The following is a 19,513-nucleotide window of genomic DNA, read 5'->3' as shown; positions in this document are numbered from 1 at the left end:
TCCAGTTCGGCCGATCTAGGCGGCAAAACTATTTGTTCAAATTCTCCAGAATGTTTCTCAAACCAATCGCGAGCAACCGCGGCTCGGTGACATGACGCATTGTCATCCATAAAAATTTCACCGTTGTTTTTTAACGTGAAGTTAATGAATGGCTGAAAATGGTCTCCATGCAGCCGAACATCATCATTTCCATTCAATCATCGATTCAGTTGGACCAGAGGACCCAGTCCATTCCATGTAAATACAGGCCACGCCTTTATGGAGCACCAACAGTTGCACAGTGTCTTGTTGACAACTTGGGGCTATGGCTTCCTGAGGTCTGCACCACAACCGATCTCTATTATCAGCTCTTAACAACTGAAATCGGGACTCATCGGACCAGGCCACGATTTTTCGGTAGTCTAGAGTCCAACCGATATGGTCACAAGCTAAGGAGAGGCGCTGCAGGCGTTGTCATGCTGTTCGCTAAGACACTCACATCGCTCGTCTTCTTCCATAGCGCATTAACGCCACGTTCCGCCGCACTGTCCTAACGGATACGTTCGTCCTACGCTCCATATTGATTTCTGCAATTTGTCTGTTAGCACCAACACCTCTATGCAAAAGCCACTGCTCTCGTCGTTAAGTGCAGGCTGTTGGCCGCCACATTGTCAATGGTTAGAGGTAATGCCTGAAATTTGCTATTCTCGGCGTACTCTTGACTCTGTGGACCTCAGAATATTGAATTCCCTAATGATTTTCGAAATGGAATGTCCCACGCGCCTAGCTGCAACTACCTTTCCGCTTTTAAAATCTGTTAATTCCCGTCATGCGAGCTTGATCACGTCGGAAACCTTTTCACATGAATTATCTGAATTCGATGACAACTTCGCCAATTCACTGCCCTTTTATATCTTTTGTACGCGACACTACCGCCACCTGTATATGTGAATATCGCTATCCGATGGCTTTTGTCACCTCACTGTAATTCGCTCCAGCTCTGGCGGGTGCTGCTAATAGGTACCTATTGCCGTGCAAACGCTGCGTACGCCAGTGCCCACCTCTCATCTCTGCTAAGACCTCTCAAGGGGCCAACTCATAATCGAATAAGTCTGGCCAGCTTCTAGGTGCGAATCTGAGAAAATATTAAAAATCTGGCACATCACATTTCTTCTCGAAAAATAATGCAGATGTCAATCGCTCCATAAATGTAACATTAGGTGATTTTGTATGCGCCTAATCGTGCAGCAGAAGTACCATATGTGGCACTATTGTCGCCTTTAAGAGAGTTAAACTGGACTTTCAAGCACAAATATATCTGTCGACACCGCTTCGCGAATATTAGGAGAAGAACGTCAACTGAGATTTCTAATTATGAGAATACAAAAAATTCTGTAATAAAATGCCTCAGGTACGAATGTTTCGAATTTGCTGAGAAATTTACTACGCGCGAAACGGTCACAAAGTCCATAGAAATCATTCTTATTGTTTGATGGTACTGACATTTTAGGCGGTGCGTATTATTTGCGCCGTCATTTTAAAACAGGCTTCAGTTTAATCTTTATTAGTCACTGCCAGCTTAGTGGTTTAAAGTGGCTCCATTCGTGGTGATTAATCAATTGCTTTAATCACTGTAAAAAGTCACCTGGCACTGTATGTTACATACTTCACTAACAAATTCATCTCACTGCTTCCTTCTCGACCTGAATTCGTAGCAAATACTGTTAGTGTTGCATATTAGTCGAAAGGATAAAGTGAAATCCATTTCTTAGTATAATATTCTACATTACTGTGTGGAACACATCACCTTGCCGCGCTGTTGTAGCAGACTAAAAACTATGTAGTTAAACTAATTTGACAGTCATATACACGTACACCGAGATACAGTACTTTTCTGCAGGATTAACCGAGCCTTGCAAAATAAAATGGTTTGTTTACGTTTACATGTGTGATATAACGTCCAGACGCGTGCTGTGTGACTACTGCACGCTATAATGAGGAACGCTGTAGGCTACAAAATATGATATATGTTTGATTCTACATCGGTAACTGCACCCGCGTGAAAACAAGAAAAAAATCCTCTCCCTTAGTGAGCATCTGTCTAAACGTACGCTGCGGTGTAAGTACATCACAAATCTGTGGACGTGTAGCATAATGTACCAATAATAATTAAGGGAAATGTTGAAACTAACGCTACCACCCTTTTGTTTTGACATACAACGATCAGCAAGATGGCGGAGAGAATCCAATCATAAAAATCCAATACGCGTAAATTACACGCCATAAAAAGAATTACAGTTGTTCTCATGATATGAAATTCGTTGGCTTCACCAACTCACAGATAGACTGTCGCTTTGTAACTAATCTAGACTTCTGGTTACGCTATAGGTCAGTATGTCGTCGCAGGATACGTAAAAAAAAAATAGTAACAAAATGAGTTTTGGCAGTGTTCTGATTTATCACTGTTTGTAAACGTATGACACCAGAACATCAGTCATCATTATGACATTATGTCGACAGCAATATGGAATAGTTCCAAAGACCCATACGCATTACCCCAAGCTCATTCACGGAAGAGCCGTCGAACAAAACCAGTATGCCAAGTTAACGACAAAGAGAGATCATTAACCTTTAGAGAAAACACTTGAGAACTATATTTTGTTATTTACTCTTTACTAAGATTAATTGTATTTTACTATTTAAGCAAATAAACTTGTTCCTTATAAACCAGATCTCATAGAGAAACAAAAAAACTGAGATTAAATCTCAGCATATGAACTCGTAGAACACAAAAACATTACGCTCCTTGAAAATATATTTTACAGCTCTGTGACATTCAAGATTTTACGTGGTATTCTGTTGCGTCAGTGATGTGCTTGTGGAACTAATTGATAGACGCACCTCACAGCCAGCGACGAGGAGACCACAACCACCTTGCCGTAGTGGACGTGCAGAACAGCCTGCCTACAGTGCTGGCTGTGTGCTGGAGCACTATTGCCCTTATAGGAATTTCTGCTTCGGCGGCTCACCGCTGCTTTCTATGGGGTGACCTGGTGGCACTGTGTCGGCTTTCACTGCCCAGAAATCTTGAACGCTTCACACTACAAAGAGCATGTGGACGCCACGGCTGTCATCTTAAGTCACAAAATAGATTGTTTTTGGACCAGTTTCACTTCAATCGCTTCTATAACGACGGCGGAATACTTCTTAGACGCTACCACGGACATCTAAAATTTGCACCTTGCTCTTCTGAACGGCAGCGGACATACTGTGAGGAGCCAAAACATTACAGTATGTGATAAAAAGTATCCGAACACCTGGCTGAAAATGACTTACAAGTTCGTGGAGTCCCCCATCGGTAATGATGGAATTCAATTCGGTATTGGCCCACCCTTAGCCTTGATGACACCTTCCAATCTCTCAGGCATACGTTTAGTCAGGTACTGGAAGGTTTCTTGGAGAATGGCAACCCATTCTTCACGGTGCGCTGCACTGAGGAGAGGTATCGATGTTGGTCGGTGAGTTCCAGCACGAAGTCGGCGTTCCAAAACATCCCAAAGGTGTCCTATAGGATTCAGGTAATTTCCGCGGAGTGCCGGCAAAGCAGGCCGGTTGTTCGCGAGCTACTGTCTTGGGCATCTATACGAGTAAGTAATGCTCCGAATATTATATTCTGTTCTCAAGATCGGTTAAGATACTACATGCCATGCGTAATACTCGATCGATTTTCCCGCTTTGCTGCCGCAAGTTGCAACCACTTGCCGATACAGGGCTCCGAATTGTTGTTTGTAATATGCCGGTGTGTAATGTAACAATGTTGGTGCGTGAGAAACAGTGCACTGTAATCGAGTTTAGAATTCGAAGCTTTTGTCCACCCAAGGAGCATCCTCTCCATCTCCATGAAAATGCTAGATAACACAAGTGCGCTCCAACCCCTGCAACAATTAGATTATCCTCCAATAATTTCCGACTTGGCCCCTTCCGATTTTCATACGTTTCCAAAACTTAAAGAAGACCTTACAATACCTCACTTTGATAGCGATGAATCGGTGAAAGCAGAGGTCAAGTTAGTGCTTCATCAACAGAGTGAAACATTCTGTAGTGACGGTATCAACAAATTAGTCTCTCACTGGGAGAAATTTGTTCGTCGCCATAGAAACTACGTTGAGAAATAAATACATGAAGAATAAACACGGAGAACGTTAATAGCTTTTGTTTTATTTAAAATGCTTTAATAGTTTTCACATGAAAAATGGGAGCGATTACTTTCTAGCACGGCCTCGCAGATAATGACTGAAGTACAGTGAAACCACAAGTAGGCGAGGTGTGTTGGTCGTCCACGCTTCATCACACACGCAGAGCGTGCCGGCTCTGTAGAGGAGGATAAGCGACGATCTGTGGCAGATCTAATGAGAGAGTACAATGCTGGTGTAGGCATGCGTCCTTCATAGCACACCATTTAACGCGTACGTTGTTACACATGGGAATTCACAGCAGATTGCCTACGTGATCCAGTCTTTGAAACGCCCGCTAAACCGGTTGGGCAGAACAGGTAATTAGGATTGTGGAAAGGGCCAAATAAGGTTGGGATCAGTTTCACCTTCTAATTGTAATTTATTGTAATTTAATAACACATTTACAACCAAAGCGGCACATAGCCGAACCTTTACCAAATGCTACTCATTTCACCGCTGAAGGCCTACAAACAAGAAATCTTAAAAATCAACAAGAGAAAAATCCAATTAAAATAGCAATAAAATAATTAAAAAACATCCATAGAAACAACCAAGCAGAGGAAACACGCCCACTGGCTAAACGACATCCCTGCACCAGGAAAGGACCGAGCCAAGCTCCACAAGAATTGAAGGTGCCCAGAAGCGCTCAGAGAACCAGTTGCACGTCGCCCGATGAGACAACCGACTTCTCAGAGGCAGAACGCCGACAACATTGAAAATAACTTGTCAAAGGAAATAACGCCAATTACACACACAACCTGACAAACACTTGAGACTCGAGTAACCAAATATCTGTTTTCATAGATATAGTTTCTAAATTGCTTTAACAGCGACATATTTTCAAAAAACTTTTCATCCCCTATTTTACCCCCTTAGGGGGAAGAAATTTCAAGTTTCTATCCTTAGCGGCTTGGGCCGGGCGATGATGACTCTGGCAATTAGGACATTTGCCTTTAAGATTTTTCTTTTAATCCAATTAATCCACGTATTTCCACTGATTACCTTCCTCGTTTGTCTTGAGGATATACTGTGCATCCAGTATTTGTCCATGGTTATTAGACAGCTAAAGAAGCGATATGGATTGGCCTGATACAGCTGCTACATATCTGCTGCTGCCTCTATTCCGCAGTTCCTTTCAATGCGTGTGAGCAGTCGCAGAACCTAGCGGGTGGAAAACTTTATCATCTCCAAATGGCATGCAGTGTATCGAAAACCGATCCGTCACCGGTTTTTACTTTTTCGATTGTCGCATCGGTTGAGCTGCACCCGGCTTCCAATAATGTGGCCTCAAATTCTCCTACGTTTCCGGTTCCTCACAGAGAGATGGTTTGTCACTTCGCTCCACGACATTCAGATAATTGGACCGTCTGCGATACATAGCCCATAGTCATATGATGGTGAATTTTTACTGTACACTTCCATAAACTCAGCATTGACTCTTGAACCGTTGTTATTCTTCAGATGCAGTGAACAAAGTACGGCACGATACTGCATTTCGTAAAATGTGGGCAGCGCCATTTTCGTTAGATCCTGTAGTGGCGTACTATAGTACGGTTGCGCGGGGATTTCAGTGTGTACCAGTCAACAGGCCTGCACCTGGAAACAAACAAAAAGTAATTAGGTAATTTTATTTTTCTATGTGATAATTAAAACATTATGTCTTCACCTCGTAGTGCTACACCTGAGTGCCTGAAAATACGATGGGCATTCAATAAGTAAAGTAACATTTTTTCCTCGGTCATTATAGGATGGAAAAATGCTGAATTAGTTGTGAGATACTGTGGAATACTCTCGTTTCAGCCGCTATAGCCTCATGAAGTTTTGAAAGGTGTCGGCGCTGTACGTAGCCTTCAAAATGGCGTCTGTAACGGTGGTGCGGTCCAAGCAGAGAGCTGTCAGTGACTTTCTTTTGGAGGAAACCTACAGCATCGTAGATATTCATAGGCGCTTGCAGAATGTCTACGGAGACCTTGTAGTGAACAAAAGCACGGTTTGTTGTTGGGAGAGGGTCTTTCATCATCGCAGCAAGGTCGCACCAACCTGTCCCATCTCCCACGTGCCGGCCGCCATCATACTGCTGTGACTCCTGCTAAGTTGGAACGTGCGGACACTCTCATTCGAGGTGATGGACGGATCACAAACAGACACCTAGCTGCACAACTGGACGTCTCTTTCGGTAGTCCTGATACGCTCGTCCACCATTTGGGGTACTCAAAGCGGAATGCCCTCTGGGTTCTTCCCCGCCTAGCAGAGGATCATAAAGAGCAACGAAGGATCATCTGTGCAAAGTGAAGGTTGTACCCCGCAGGAAGCAGTACGTAAGCAATGGGGACGTTATTAATGCAGCAAGACGTTGGCTCCGACGTCGAACAGTAGAACAGTACAGTAATACCGTGAGGGCATGTAGCCCCTCCCAGAAAGGTGGCGTACGGCTGTCTCTCTGAACGGAGATTCTGTTGAAAAGTAGTCAAAATAGTGGAGGAGTAATACCGTATGTTCGAATCCTGAATAAAACCAACCTGCTTTCAGAATAATAGTGTGTTGCGTTACTTACTGAACGCCGCTCGTAGATGGGTAGACCAGTTTAGTAACGAAGGAGAACTGAATCGAATTTGGGAATTAAGAACACAACGGGACTAGAAGAAACACCTGACTGACAGGGAGTATCATAAGGAATAAATTTCATAGTCGAGGAAAACTCAGAGGGACACGAAGATGCGACTACTACAAGCAGATTCTAATGGGTATAGTCTTTTCATATGTTGGAGATATAAAAAAGACCTGCACAAAATAGACAAGAATGGAGAATTGCATCAGATCAGTCTTCGGACTGATGATGACAAAGTGATTATAAGTAAACTTTCGCTAGTTGAGAGAGCCCTCGAGAAAAACGAATTATCGTAGGACAACAATACAACCATATATAAAGACGCGAAAGAGCAATAACACATTTTAATTTTCACATGAAAAGGTAACATTTGTTAACTGCGATCACGTTTGCGTACGTGGCTACAAACGTTGCTCAGCGTGACAGGCATATGCATCTACGACAGCCTGGAATCTCACTAGAGATCGCTCCACTGCTGTCCGAAACATGTCGTGTGGGATTTTGGATCTTGGGCGTTCAACTGTCGTGACACATCCCATGCACTGCTTGAAGAATCCACATTGCGTTCACTTTCCTCAACCGTGGCAACAGTAACTTCTTCAACAGTTCGTGGCACAATTGGCCGTCGGCGACTTCCAGGAGCGGTTCCCAAATCGCTGGGTAATTCGAAGTTCCGAATCATGCTCTACAACACCAGCACGGAAAGAGGAACTCTCCGTATTCGTTGAATGCTTTTGTTCTCGCGAAGAGCAGCAGCAATATCGTTGTTGTTTTGATAAAACAGCTTTACGAGTAAAGCTCTGCCCACCTTGTCCAGAACCACGTTGACTGTCTGCAGCTGTAATGCACGTAGATGCTTGTGCTTCAACCGCACGTTGCCTTACCAGTACCGGTGCCTAACGGCCATTCATGAAAAGTACTAACAACGCGAATCCTGCAGTGCATTGTTTGAACATCATACCTATAAAGTTGGGTACCCGTAAGGTAAATACCCTGAAGAGCCAAAGAAACTGGTACACCTTCCTAATATCGTTTAGGGCAGCTGCGAGCACAGAGACGGTCCGCAACATGACATGGAATGAACTCAACTAATGTCTGAAGTACTGCTGGAGGGAACTGACACCATGAATCCTACAGGGCTGTCCATAAATCCGTAAGAGCACGTGGGGGTGGAGATCTCTTCTGAACAGCACTTTGCAAGGCATCCCATATATGCTCAATAATGCTCATATCTGCTGAGTTTGGTGGCAAGAGAAAGCGTTTAAACTCAGAACAGTGTTGCCGGAGCCACTCTGAAACAATTCTTGACATGTGGGGTGTCCCATTGTCCTGCTGGAATTGCCCAAGTCCGTCGGAATGGACAGTCGACATGAATGGATGCAGGTGACCAGACAGGATGTTTACGTACATGTCACATATCAGAGTCGTATCTAGACGTATCTGGGGTCCCATATCACTCCAGCTGCACGCCCCCCACACCATTACAGAATCTTGACCAGCTTGAACACTTCCCTGCTGACATGCAGGGTCCATGGATTCAGAGGTTGTCTCTATACTCGTACAAGTCCATCCGCTCGATGCAATTTGAAACGACGCTCATCCGACGAGGCAACATGTTTCCAGTCATCAACATTCTAGTGTTGGTGTTGACGGGCCCAGGCGAGACTTAAAGCTTTGTGTCGTGCAATCGTCAAGAGTACACGACTAGGCCTTCGGTTCCGAAAGGCCGTATCAATGATGTTTCGTTGAATGGTTCGCACGCTGACACTTGTGGATGGCCCAGCAATTTGCGGAAGGGCTGCTCTTCTGTCACGTTCAATGAATCTGAAAATGTTTCAAATGGCTCTGAGTACTATGGGACTTAACTTCTGAGGTCATCAGTCCCCTAGAACTTAAACGTAACTAACCTAAGGGCATCAACACATCCATGCCCGAGGCAGGATTCGAACCTGCGATCGTAGCGGTCGCGCGGTTCCGGACTGTAGCGCCTAGAACCGCTCGGCCACAGTGGCCGGCTTGAATGATTCCCTTCAGTCGTCATTGGTCCCGCTCTTGCACGATCTTTTTCCGGCCGCAGTGGTTTCGGAGATTTGATGTTTTGCCTCATTCCTGATAATCACGGTGCACTAGTGAAATGATCATACGGGAAAACCCCACTTCATCGCTACCTCGGAGATGCTGTGTCCCATCGCTCGTGCACCGACTATAACACCACGCTCAAACTCTCTTAAATCTTGATAACCTGCCACTGTAGCAGCAGTAACTGATCTAACAACTGCGCCAGACGCTTGTCATGTATAGGCGTTACCCACCTCAGGGCCGTATTCTGCCTGTTTATATATCTCTGTGTTTGAATACGCATGCCTGTATCTGTTTCTTTGGCGCTTCAGTGTAGTTTTCCGACGACACTGGCTCAAGAAGTGAAAGCTTAGCTATAACTGTCCTGTACAACATCAAATCATTTATGAATTCTCATGCACCTGAACTATTATCTTCATTTAGATGCGTCCGCTTAGGATTTGCAATTAACCTGAATGTTCTTGTTTACGGCGAAGAGACGCCAGAATCTACGAAAGTAGATGGGAAGTCTTTCGAAGGACAAGCGATGAACGGAAAATTAATGGATATAAGTCGGCCGTTAGATAAACAGTTAAGGTATCTGTCTGTGCGACTACTGACGACGTAGATATTAAGTTCAGGACGTGAAGTAGGGGACATTTGGGTACTGGGTGGAGATGCTGGTAGCATCCGTGGCGGAACACGTGGCTCCGCTTCGCCTCGGCAGCGTGGCTGCCTGGGGTATTGACCGGTAGCTGGGCGGCTGCTCTGCCCTTGGGCAATTGACTGTCCGCCGCCGAAGAAAGCCTAAAGCCGAGCACGCGCCTCTGGATCTCGTGATTTACGCGTCCCGCACCGCAACGCTGCGACGATGGAAACCGACTTTTGCAGCGTAGCGTGTTTTCCGTTCGTAGATCAGCAGCCAGAGTCGTGCTAACCCGTTTCATTGGGATCTGCATGCAGCAGAGCTTCCCGTTTGGAAAACTCATATGCCATATACCGACCACATAACTTTCAAAGTGTAACTGACCTATTGGCGCCAGATTGTAAATTTCAGTTTGCAATTTATGATCTTTTTAGGACGACTGGAGCTGAAAGAAATGGTCTCGGCACAGGTGAAAATAGCTGATATTCTGTTGTTCTCTATTATTAGCACTTTAAAGAAATCGTAAACGGAAGCAGAAACCAAGACTGACACACATTTCCGCATCTGCTGCAGCTGTGTGTTCGGTGACCTTACTCACTTGCAGTGCTACAGGTGGTTCCACTAGCGAACTGCGTGTACGCTCAAACAACTGCAACATGAACATTACTATCATAAGAATTTAAATGGGAACTTGCGCACCGAACAGCTCGTGACCAGATTTAAAAGAGATTCTTCAAATAGGTGTACTTATTTTAGCCTTGTCAGGAGCCTAGTCAGTTACGTGGGTTTAGTTACACATTACTTGCAACCGAAATACGCGCAACTGTTTGTCAAAATAAAATGTGAAATGGCACGAATTTCAGAGAACGATCAAAGCAAATGAGAAGGATCACAGACAGAATACATGTCTGTACAGCTTAACGTTACGCGCTCTCTTGCGAGTCTAGGTGGTGAGCCACAGTTGGATCGAGTCCCAGCGACCTATTAAGGACACCGGTCTGACAATCTGTCCAATCTGAGTGTGCTTTTTAGGCAGTTTTTTACATTCGTCCAAGCGAACCGGAGGTTGGTTCCCAATCCTCACCTTTGAAATACAACTCACAAATAATTCAAAAGATGCTAATATACATAGAAGGAAGCTAGCACTATTCACAAGCAGATGACCCATTCTTTCCTCAGGGCTACTCATCATTGTAGCGACGGTAAAGGTATCCGGTCGCAGAACTGCAATAAAAATGTTACAGGGTTATTACAAATGATTGAAGCGATTTTACAGCTCTACAATAACTTTATTATTTGAGATATTTTCACAATGCTCTGCACACACATACAAAAACTCAAAAAATTTTTTAGGCATTCACAAATGTTCGATATGTGCCCCTCTAGTGATTCGGCAGACATCAAGCCGATAATCAAGTTCCTCCCACACTCGGCGCAGCATGTCCCCATCAATGAGTTCGAAAGCATCGTTGATGCGAGCTCGCAGTTCTGGCACGTTTCTTGGTAGAGGAGGTTTAAACACTGAATCTTTCACATTACCCCACAGAAAGAAATCGCATGGGGTTAAGTCGGGAGAGCGTGGAGGCCATGACATGAATTGCTGATCATGATCTCCACCACGACCGATCCATCGGTTTTCCAATCTCCTGTTTAAGAAATGCCGAACATCATGATGGAAGTGCGGTGGAGCACCATCCTGTTGAAAGATGAAGTCGGCGGTGTCGGTCTCCAGTTGTGGCATGAGCCAATTTTCCAGCATGTCCAGATACACGTGTCCTGTAACGTTTTTTTCGCAGAAGAAAAAGGGGCCGAAAACTTTAAACCGTGAGATTGCACAAACACGTTAACTTTTGGTGAATTGCGAATTTGATGCACGAATGCGTGAGGATTCTCTACCGCCCAGATTCGCACATTGTGTCTGTTCACTTCACCATTAAGAAAAAATGTTGCTTCATCACTGGAAACAAGTTTCGCACTGAACGCATCCTCTTCCATGAGCTGTTGCAACCGCGCCGAAAATTCAAAGCGTTTGACTTTGTCATCGGGTGTCAGGGCTTGTAGCAATTGTAAACGGTAAGGCTTCCGTAAGATTTTCCAAACCGTCGGCTGTGGTACGTTTAGCTCCCTGCTTGCTTTATTCGTCGACTTCCGCGGGCTACGCGTGAAACTTGCCCGCACGCGTTCAACCGTTTCTTCGCTCACTGCAGGCCGACTCGTTGATTTCCCCTTACAGAGGCATCCAGAAGCTTTAAACTGCGCATACCATCGACGAATGGAGTTAGCAGTTGGTGAATCTTTGTTGAACTTCGTCCTGAAGTGTCGTTGCACTGTTATGACTGACTGATGTGAGTGCGTTTCAAGCACGACATACGCATTCTCGGCTCCTGTCGCCATTTTGTCTCACTGCGCTCTCGAGCGCTCTGGCGGCAGAAACCTGAAGTGCGGCTTCATCCGAACAAAACTTTATGAGTTTTTCTACGTATCTGTAGTGTGTCGTGACCATATGTCAATGAATGGAGCTACAGTGAATTTATGAAATTGCTTCAATCATTTGTAATAGCCCTGTACATCATTTTTGGAGTCTTATTACGCTAGGACTAAGGTTGAAGATAATGACAATGAAGCAAAAGAAGAGAAGTGAGGACTGATTAGCACCCTAAGAACTGTTGCAGGTTAGGTTTGACAGCCGAACTGAGGACATTCTTGTCTGATAAACATATGATTCCACAGCATCAAAGGCGACCCACCAGATAATGGTACAGTGTTCAGATGGAGAGATTAACCGTCTTCCTGAGGACCTGAGTTTTAATTTTTATTTCTTGAAGTTGCATTTAATTATGAAGAGGTTTTTTTTACTCACCCATGTTGGAAGTGTTGCTCAAAGACGATTGAATCTCCTGATGTAACAACAGGAAACGTTTGACTGATTCACTGTCTCATTATCGCCCAGCCCAAATCGCTAAGGATGGAAACTTCAAATCTAGCGACAATATTGATATTATACTGTAGAAATCGTTTAAGAACGGATTTTTTCGAAATTCCACCACAAAGATTTTTTGAAAAAAAAAGGCGCTAGTAGGTAAATTTGAATTTAGAACTACATTTGGTTTGACGGTCTGAAAAAAAAGTTTCAAATTTTTTTGAAATTCAGCTCCTAAGGGGGTGAAATAGTGAGTGAAAGATTTTAAAAAGAAATAAATCTTTATCGAAGAATTACTAACGCCTTTCTAAAACTACATCTAAGAAAACGTATTTGACTTCTCGGTTAAGAATAAGAAAGTGCAACTTACAAAGGAGTGAAACAGGGGATGAAAAGTTTTATAAACTATGTCATCATGAAAAAAAAAATGGCTCTGAGCACTATGCGACTTAACTTCTGAGGTTATCAGTCGCCTAGAACTGAGAACTAATTAAACCTAACTAACCTAAGGACATCACACACATCCATGCCCGAGGCAGGATTCGAACCTGCGACCGTAGCGGTCACGCGGTTCCAGACTGAAGCGCCTTTAACCGCACGGCCACACCGGCCGGCTGTCATCATGAAAGCAGAACCGCTTTTTGGTCAGAAGTGCATTCGGAAAAGACCATGCTTCTATGGCCTCAGCGTGAAGAGTTTAGAAGAAGTTGCGGTTTGCGAATTAAATCAGACAAATCTGTGACAAATCAGCTTTGTCAAAATTGCATAGAAAAAGAAACGGACCTTCAATACATTAATTTCTCAGTAGGCCTAATAAATGTTTATAAAATTACTTTTGTTGTAATTACTATGCCAACTAATCATTACTGACAACAAAATAGATACCATGTTGAAACGATCGCATGTACAGGAATTTCCATTTGAGACGAGAGAATTCAGTACCGGGATTAAGGCTGGTTAGCCATACAAAGGGTCACTAACTCTTTTATAGTGTGTAGTTTTACACATGAGCAATGGGCGTAGTGATACAACATACAAATTCGATTAAAGAAAAACAGAAAGGTCTGTGAAAACAATACAGTCAACGTGAGCGAAACAGGAGGTGCTAAGCTTGTGAACAATGAAAACAGAAGATAATGAAGTATTATACAAGCAAGTAATGACAGACACCTCATCTATGTGGCATATGGAGTAGCATCTCGGGATCGGTGCAGTGTTGCAGCGCTCGTATGGGGATATCAACAAAAACCCGTAGGCACTGACATCACCGTCGATTGCGTCTGCCTATTCCTTTTGGCAGCGAAACCCTGACTGAAAAATCAATGACTTCTTCGGTTGAAATCGTTATATGCAGTCTCGTATTACTTGCCAGTTCTCGATGTAGATGACTTCTATGATGACGGAGTGCTCTTATTATGAGCCAAAGGCAAACGTCTTCTCTCAGAACATCTTACTGCGAGAGCGCTCGGCCAGAATGTATGAAGCGCCGTACATTACCGGTTGTGTTACAATGGGATTCTCTAATAACGACCCTCTACATAAGGTAAACCGTAGACCTTTGAATGGTATCCTCCCTCCATCGGATTGTGGAGCTGAAATTTAACCGGGAAACAGTTATCTGTATGGTGAAAGGAATACTGCTTCTGCTCTGTGTACTTTATCATCTATTATTATTTTGATGTACACTTAATTCTGCAATTTAGTGTGCAGACATTATACACGTAATAAAGACACAAAGGAATTACATATACTGGATGCTAGTGGAATTGATAGAAATCAAGGGGGAAGTTGAAAATTTGTGCTAGTCCAGGAATCGAAACTGGGTCGCCTGCTTACAAGGTAGATGTTTTGACCAAGCTATCCACACACAGTGGTCAGTGCAACTGCACGGAATACCGTAGCACGCTTCTCGTCAGCCCCAAATTCTCATTTTGTACCACACACTACTAATGTAGTTCCCCTTGTCCATCATCCTAATTACTCGCGGCATTTCGCCGATTCCCGTAACAGTTCGAGACTTGTTTGCACCTACACTGAGGAGATCATTGGCCGTCTCACCTTTATTCTATAATTAGTATAATTAGGGCTAGACCAGAATTCTAAATTCAGAAAAATTCTCCAGTTTAAATACCTTGGATCACGTTTCAACAGTAAATATATCATAACAATGGGTATAAACGAAAGAATAGCCTCAGGGTCAAGTTGGCTGTACTCACTAAGCAACCCACTCAAAAGTAAAGCTTTGTCAGTCACCACAAAGATGAAGATATACAACACTGTCATTGCCCTGTAGTACCGTACGGTTCAGAAAGCTGGACGCTTACAAAGAATGAAAGAGAAAAACTGAATGTTTTCGAAAGAAAAGTAATGAGAAAAATCTGGGGACCTCTGTTGGAGAATGGTGTATGGGGAATTCGAAAGAACAATGAAATTTATCAGTTAATGAAGCAACCCACTATCGTCCAGAAATTAACAAGTAGGAGACTGCAATGGGCTGGACATGTGGCCAGAATGGAAAACAACAGAATCACCAAGAAAGCATTTGAAGGTACTCTCCAGGCAACAAGACCATTGGGACGACCCCGTACAAGGTGGAAAGATGACATAGAGGACATCGCAGCATTAGGAATTTCCTCAGGGCGGAGAGAGGCTGCGAGAGATAGAAGGCGGTGCAAGCAGATCGTTGATGCAGCCCGTAGTCTACAGGGCCTGTGATCGCTGAGAAGAGAGAGAGAGAGAGAGAGAGAGAGAGAGAGAGAGAGAGGGAGGGGGGAGAGGGAGGGAGGAGGCTAGACGGCCAATGATCTCCTCAGTGTAGGTGCACACCAGACGGGAGTCTGGCGAAATTCCGCGAGTAATGAGGATAACGGGCAAGCGGCACTAAGTTAGTACTGTGTGGCCAAGGTGAGAATTTGGGCCTGACGGGTGGCGTGCTAGGGTAGTCCGTGCAAAAAAAAAAATGTGTAAAATCTTATGGGACCAAACTCTTGAGGTCATTGGTCCCTAAGCTTACATACTATTTAATCTAACTGAAACTAACTTACGCTAAGGACGACACACACACACACACACACACACACACATCCCCGAGGGAGGATTCGAACCTTCGACGGGGGAAGCATAGTCCATGCAGATTCACTCATAAATGTGTCCTAATGACTTAGTGCTCAGAGCATTGTTGATAAGCAGGCGACCCGGGTACGATTCCTGGACTGGTACAAATTTTCCTCTTTCCCCTTTGATTCCAATTAAAGCCCGCTTGCAGTTAATGTATGTGATTCCTTTGTGTCTTAATTCATAATGACTGCTGGATCAAAAATGATCTCTGTTTTTTGAGACGTGCCATAAAGAAGAGATATCACCTATATACATTATACACGTAGGCACAAATTTTGTGGCTATTTGTTATTCATATTGTAAACTGGTAAAAATTTTCCTCGAGTGGTATTTTGCGTTTTGTACTGTAGCGTCTCTCTATTTTCGCTCGGCATGCTACGATTCATTCAGTGAACTGCAGTTCAAAGACGATATTTTGTTGCATGTGACTGTACACTCTGGGTACATGTCATTACTGATTTGTAAATTAATGCTGATTAGCACAATGCACGAGAAATCGATCTATATGATTTTGATCTACTATTTTTATCTATTTTATTTTTTGCATGACTGTTATTTACCCTGACTTAACTTCTGTATTTCTCCGTATTTGTAACATACCATGGAAAGTAAAATATAAGCTACTAGTCATGACGTGAAGGTTACTACCTGCTACCTCCTAGAATAATGTACTCATACGAGCTCGCTGTGAAGGGTGAACTCATGTTAGTTCTACTAGTTTCTTTAAGTGTTACATGCGTAATATCAGTGCAAGGAAACTGACTAAACCACTTCCTAACTAAACCAGTGGCAATGAACTGACTTCGTAACGGATCAAATGTGTGGTTTTATACGTGAGTCGTCGAAGTGACATATGAGCTGAATGTATCTAGCAGTACAATGAAATAAAGGAATGACTTATTTTAAAATTAATACAGCGAATGAGGAAAAAGAAGTTACATCATTCATACAGTTTATTTCAACTTAGAAAGAAACTCTCATTATGCCCAAAGGTTTTGTCCTTTAGTAATATTTTCCACGTTCTGATTCGAAAGTGTCCTTGTAGCTGATAATCAGTTATTATCTTATCTGAAAACTGGCTCACAACCTATAAATCGACACCATATTCAAAAATTCATTCAATAAATTTGAACTCATGACTAGGACAGAAGCTGCTGAGAGGCACGTGAGAAATCTATTACCACGTGATGTCGCAGCATGTAGAGGCTGACCACATCACTTCATCAAATAATTATTTTGGGTATCTCGTTCTGTTTTATTTCTAAGTACATTTAACGACCTGTTTATAGATCTGCAGCTCATATGTCTATGAAATTTTATTTGACATTGCATTTTCAGAGAAATATTATTGTAACTCACGAAAATCAAGTATAATAGGGGTAAAAGGAAAATGAAGATACGAATGATTTGGAACCGCTGTAAATGCCGTGAAGTTTTCACCACAAACGGAAACTATAGGAGGAACCTTTTTGGAACAGCTGCGTACATGAAAGATAACAAGCGGAGGATAATATAGAAAAAGGTCGTCATGTTTCCGGTTTAGTTATGACAGGGCAAATTGCAACAAAATATACAAAAGGTGCCAATTTCGCTGTGTTTACCAATATGGTATCATCGGTTGCACTGACTGATCAAATTCTAAGAGCAGTTTCAGCAGCGTACCTCGTACCACAATGCAGCGCTTCAGCGCCTTGGCCACCATCCAGGGTCTCAGATGACTCATAATTTTCTGTTTTCAATAAGACAAAGACGTCATTAAAATCGAGCACCTTATACTTTTATGGCAAGAATGAAATATTTTTCTGTAATGTTGTAAGAAATTTTACCGAAAAACTCAGCAAGCAGGGCGTCTAGGGATTCTATCCGCACTTCATCGTGCTGCCTCTATAGACGTGTGACCTGCTGCGAGCCGCAGCTTTCTTAGCCTGCGTGTTATCTCGTGTTTGTCAACATGTAGTAACACACTGCCGGAAAAAAGTGCAACCCCCTCAAGGACAAGGTCATTTTATTGACAGGTGATTTGGCATGTAGTTCATTATTGCAGGAGAAAGTGATACACGCACGTCACAGTAAATGGTGTCCAAACAGTCGTATCAATATACGATGTTCGCGCACCCCCTCCCCCCCCCCCCCGCACCCCCCCCCCCCTCCCCAGCCCGCCTTCTCTCTGCCGTCAACGAAGACGTGTACTCTCGCATGCAAATGAATGTGAAGGTGCCTAATGGGATCCTGCGATAGATTGTCCCAAGCATCTTGAACCTTTTGTTGCAATTCGGCAATGGTTCTTGCAGGCCCTGCAGAACGAGTAGGTTCCCCCTTCATCGTCGATGAAAGATCTTCTGATTTTGCTGGGCTAGAATATTGTTGTGCAGTACGAAGAGCACGCTGCGTCGTGGCAGCCGTATGTGGGTGGGCATTGTCGTGCTGCAAGATCACGTCACATTCTTGTAGAAGAAATGGCACCAGCTAGGGGATCTGTACTATGCGGACGTCCAGAAACTAGTCTCCAGGTGTGGGAGTGTTCCACTGGCCACTGTTGAAAGCAGCGACACACCATCTGTACCATACGGACGTCCAGAAACTGGTCTCCAGGTGTGGGAATGTTCCACAGACCACTATTGAAAGCAGTGACACGCCACCGATCCAATGAGCCAAACATCCACTTGCTTTTCGTGTACTCACGATGCGACCCCATTGAAATGGCTGAAGCTGTTCAACAGGAGTATGTATTCGTTGGTGGGGCATTGTTGTACCGTAGAATGAATGTTGAAAACACTCTTCGCCTCTAAACTCTGCACAGATATGACCTGCAAAGTCAAAACGCAGGGTGAACAGACAGGTCTCCTGAGCGCGGTCTGATTGACTATGACAGTGACAAATGACTAACAATATAATTCCTCAGTATGCACATATCATTACCCTGATGGAACTGAACACTATCCTTCAGGACCTTTCATTTTTTTCTGGTCTTGCATTATTCATATTTATAATAACAATAATATCGTAACACACTAACATACAAATGTTTACGGAAGGAAGTCCAACATATTGTTTAGAGCAAGCTGACGCACCAGTAGCACACCGTAGGCAATATTTTGTATCCGACTCTTAGTGAACGGAGGTTTAGTATTTTCCTTGCTTGTATGGTTTATTTGGTTCGGCGGTCACTTAGAGATATGTACTCTGTTTCCAGGTTGCGGTGCGAGTTCGGCCGCTGCAGCCGGGGGAAACAGGCCGGGTGCTGCACGTCGTCGACGATACGGTGAGTAGGGCCACGTGGTCATCCATGCTCTTCCAAAAGAAACTATAGGAATACAGTATTTACTGCTTTAATGCATCGACCGTCGTAAAAAAGTCTGTTACGTGTTTGTAAACGTTACCGCCTTCATTATGTAAAGAGGCTGAAATCCATTTTCTCTGGTACCCTCCTTGTCTTTCAAGGCCTACACTTACCTCCTACGCAAGAGACAATAACAATAGCACTATTGCGACGTGCGTGCTGTAATGGGCGTAGCAAAATTGAACGTTTTCCCTCTTTATAAATTGCCTCAGTGTTGTATAAGTCTCAAGAGACCTATTCGTTTAAAAAATAAATTGTTATAAAAATATCGTTAGTAATGTATACTGTATGAATTTGAGGTTTTACATTAAATACTTCTGTCACTCGCTTCCTGGTCTTTGACTGCACAAAGAACGGAATCAAATGATGTTGTACTCACCATTCTATACATTAGTCTCTCTGTCCAAATAAATTGTTGTTAATATCCAAATTGTGATGTATTAAACTTATTCCATAGTTCGTTCTCAGGTTGTTGAACCTCTAGCGCGCTGTACACTACATAAGAACCCACAAAGAAATAAGAGTATCAAGCGACTGTACAACAGCAAATACATTTTTAATTGTATCCAGATTTTATGTTAAAAGGCATCCGTTGCTGTTGCAAACAAAA

The 19,513-nt window shown here is 43.4% G+C and overlaps 1 protein-coding gene across 1 annotated transcript in view; it reads left to right on the top strand.

Moving 5' to 3' along the window:
• The window catches only part of LOC126235237 (kinesin-like protein KIF19), a 605,478-nt gene that overhangs the window by 35,863 nt on the left and 550,102 nt on the right, over positions 1–19,513 (top strand). Inside the window, exon 2 of the mRNA XM_049943969.1 lies at positions 18,757–18,825. Within this exon, the coding sequence (XP_049799926.1) occupies positions 18,757–18,825 (69 nt within the window). The remainder of the gene's footprint in view (positions 1–18,756; positions 18,826–19,513) is intronic.

This window comes from Schistocerca nitens, chromosome 2 (genome assembly GCF_023898315.1).
Source record: "Schistocerca nitens isolate TAMUIC-IGC-003100 chromosome 2, iqSchNite1.1, whole genome shotgun sequence".
NCBI lineage: Eukaryota > Metazoa > Arthropoda > Insecta > Orthoptera > Acrididae > Schistocerca > Schistocerca nitens.
Note: the sequence above shows the minus strand (reverse complement) of the source record. Positions and strands in the feature narration are given on the sequence as shown.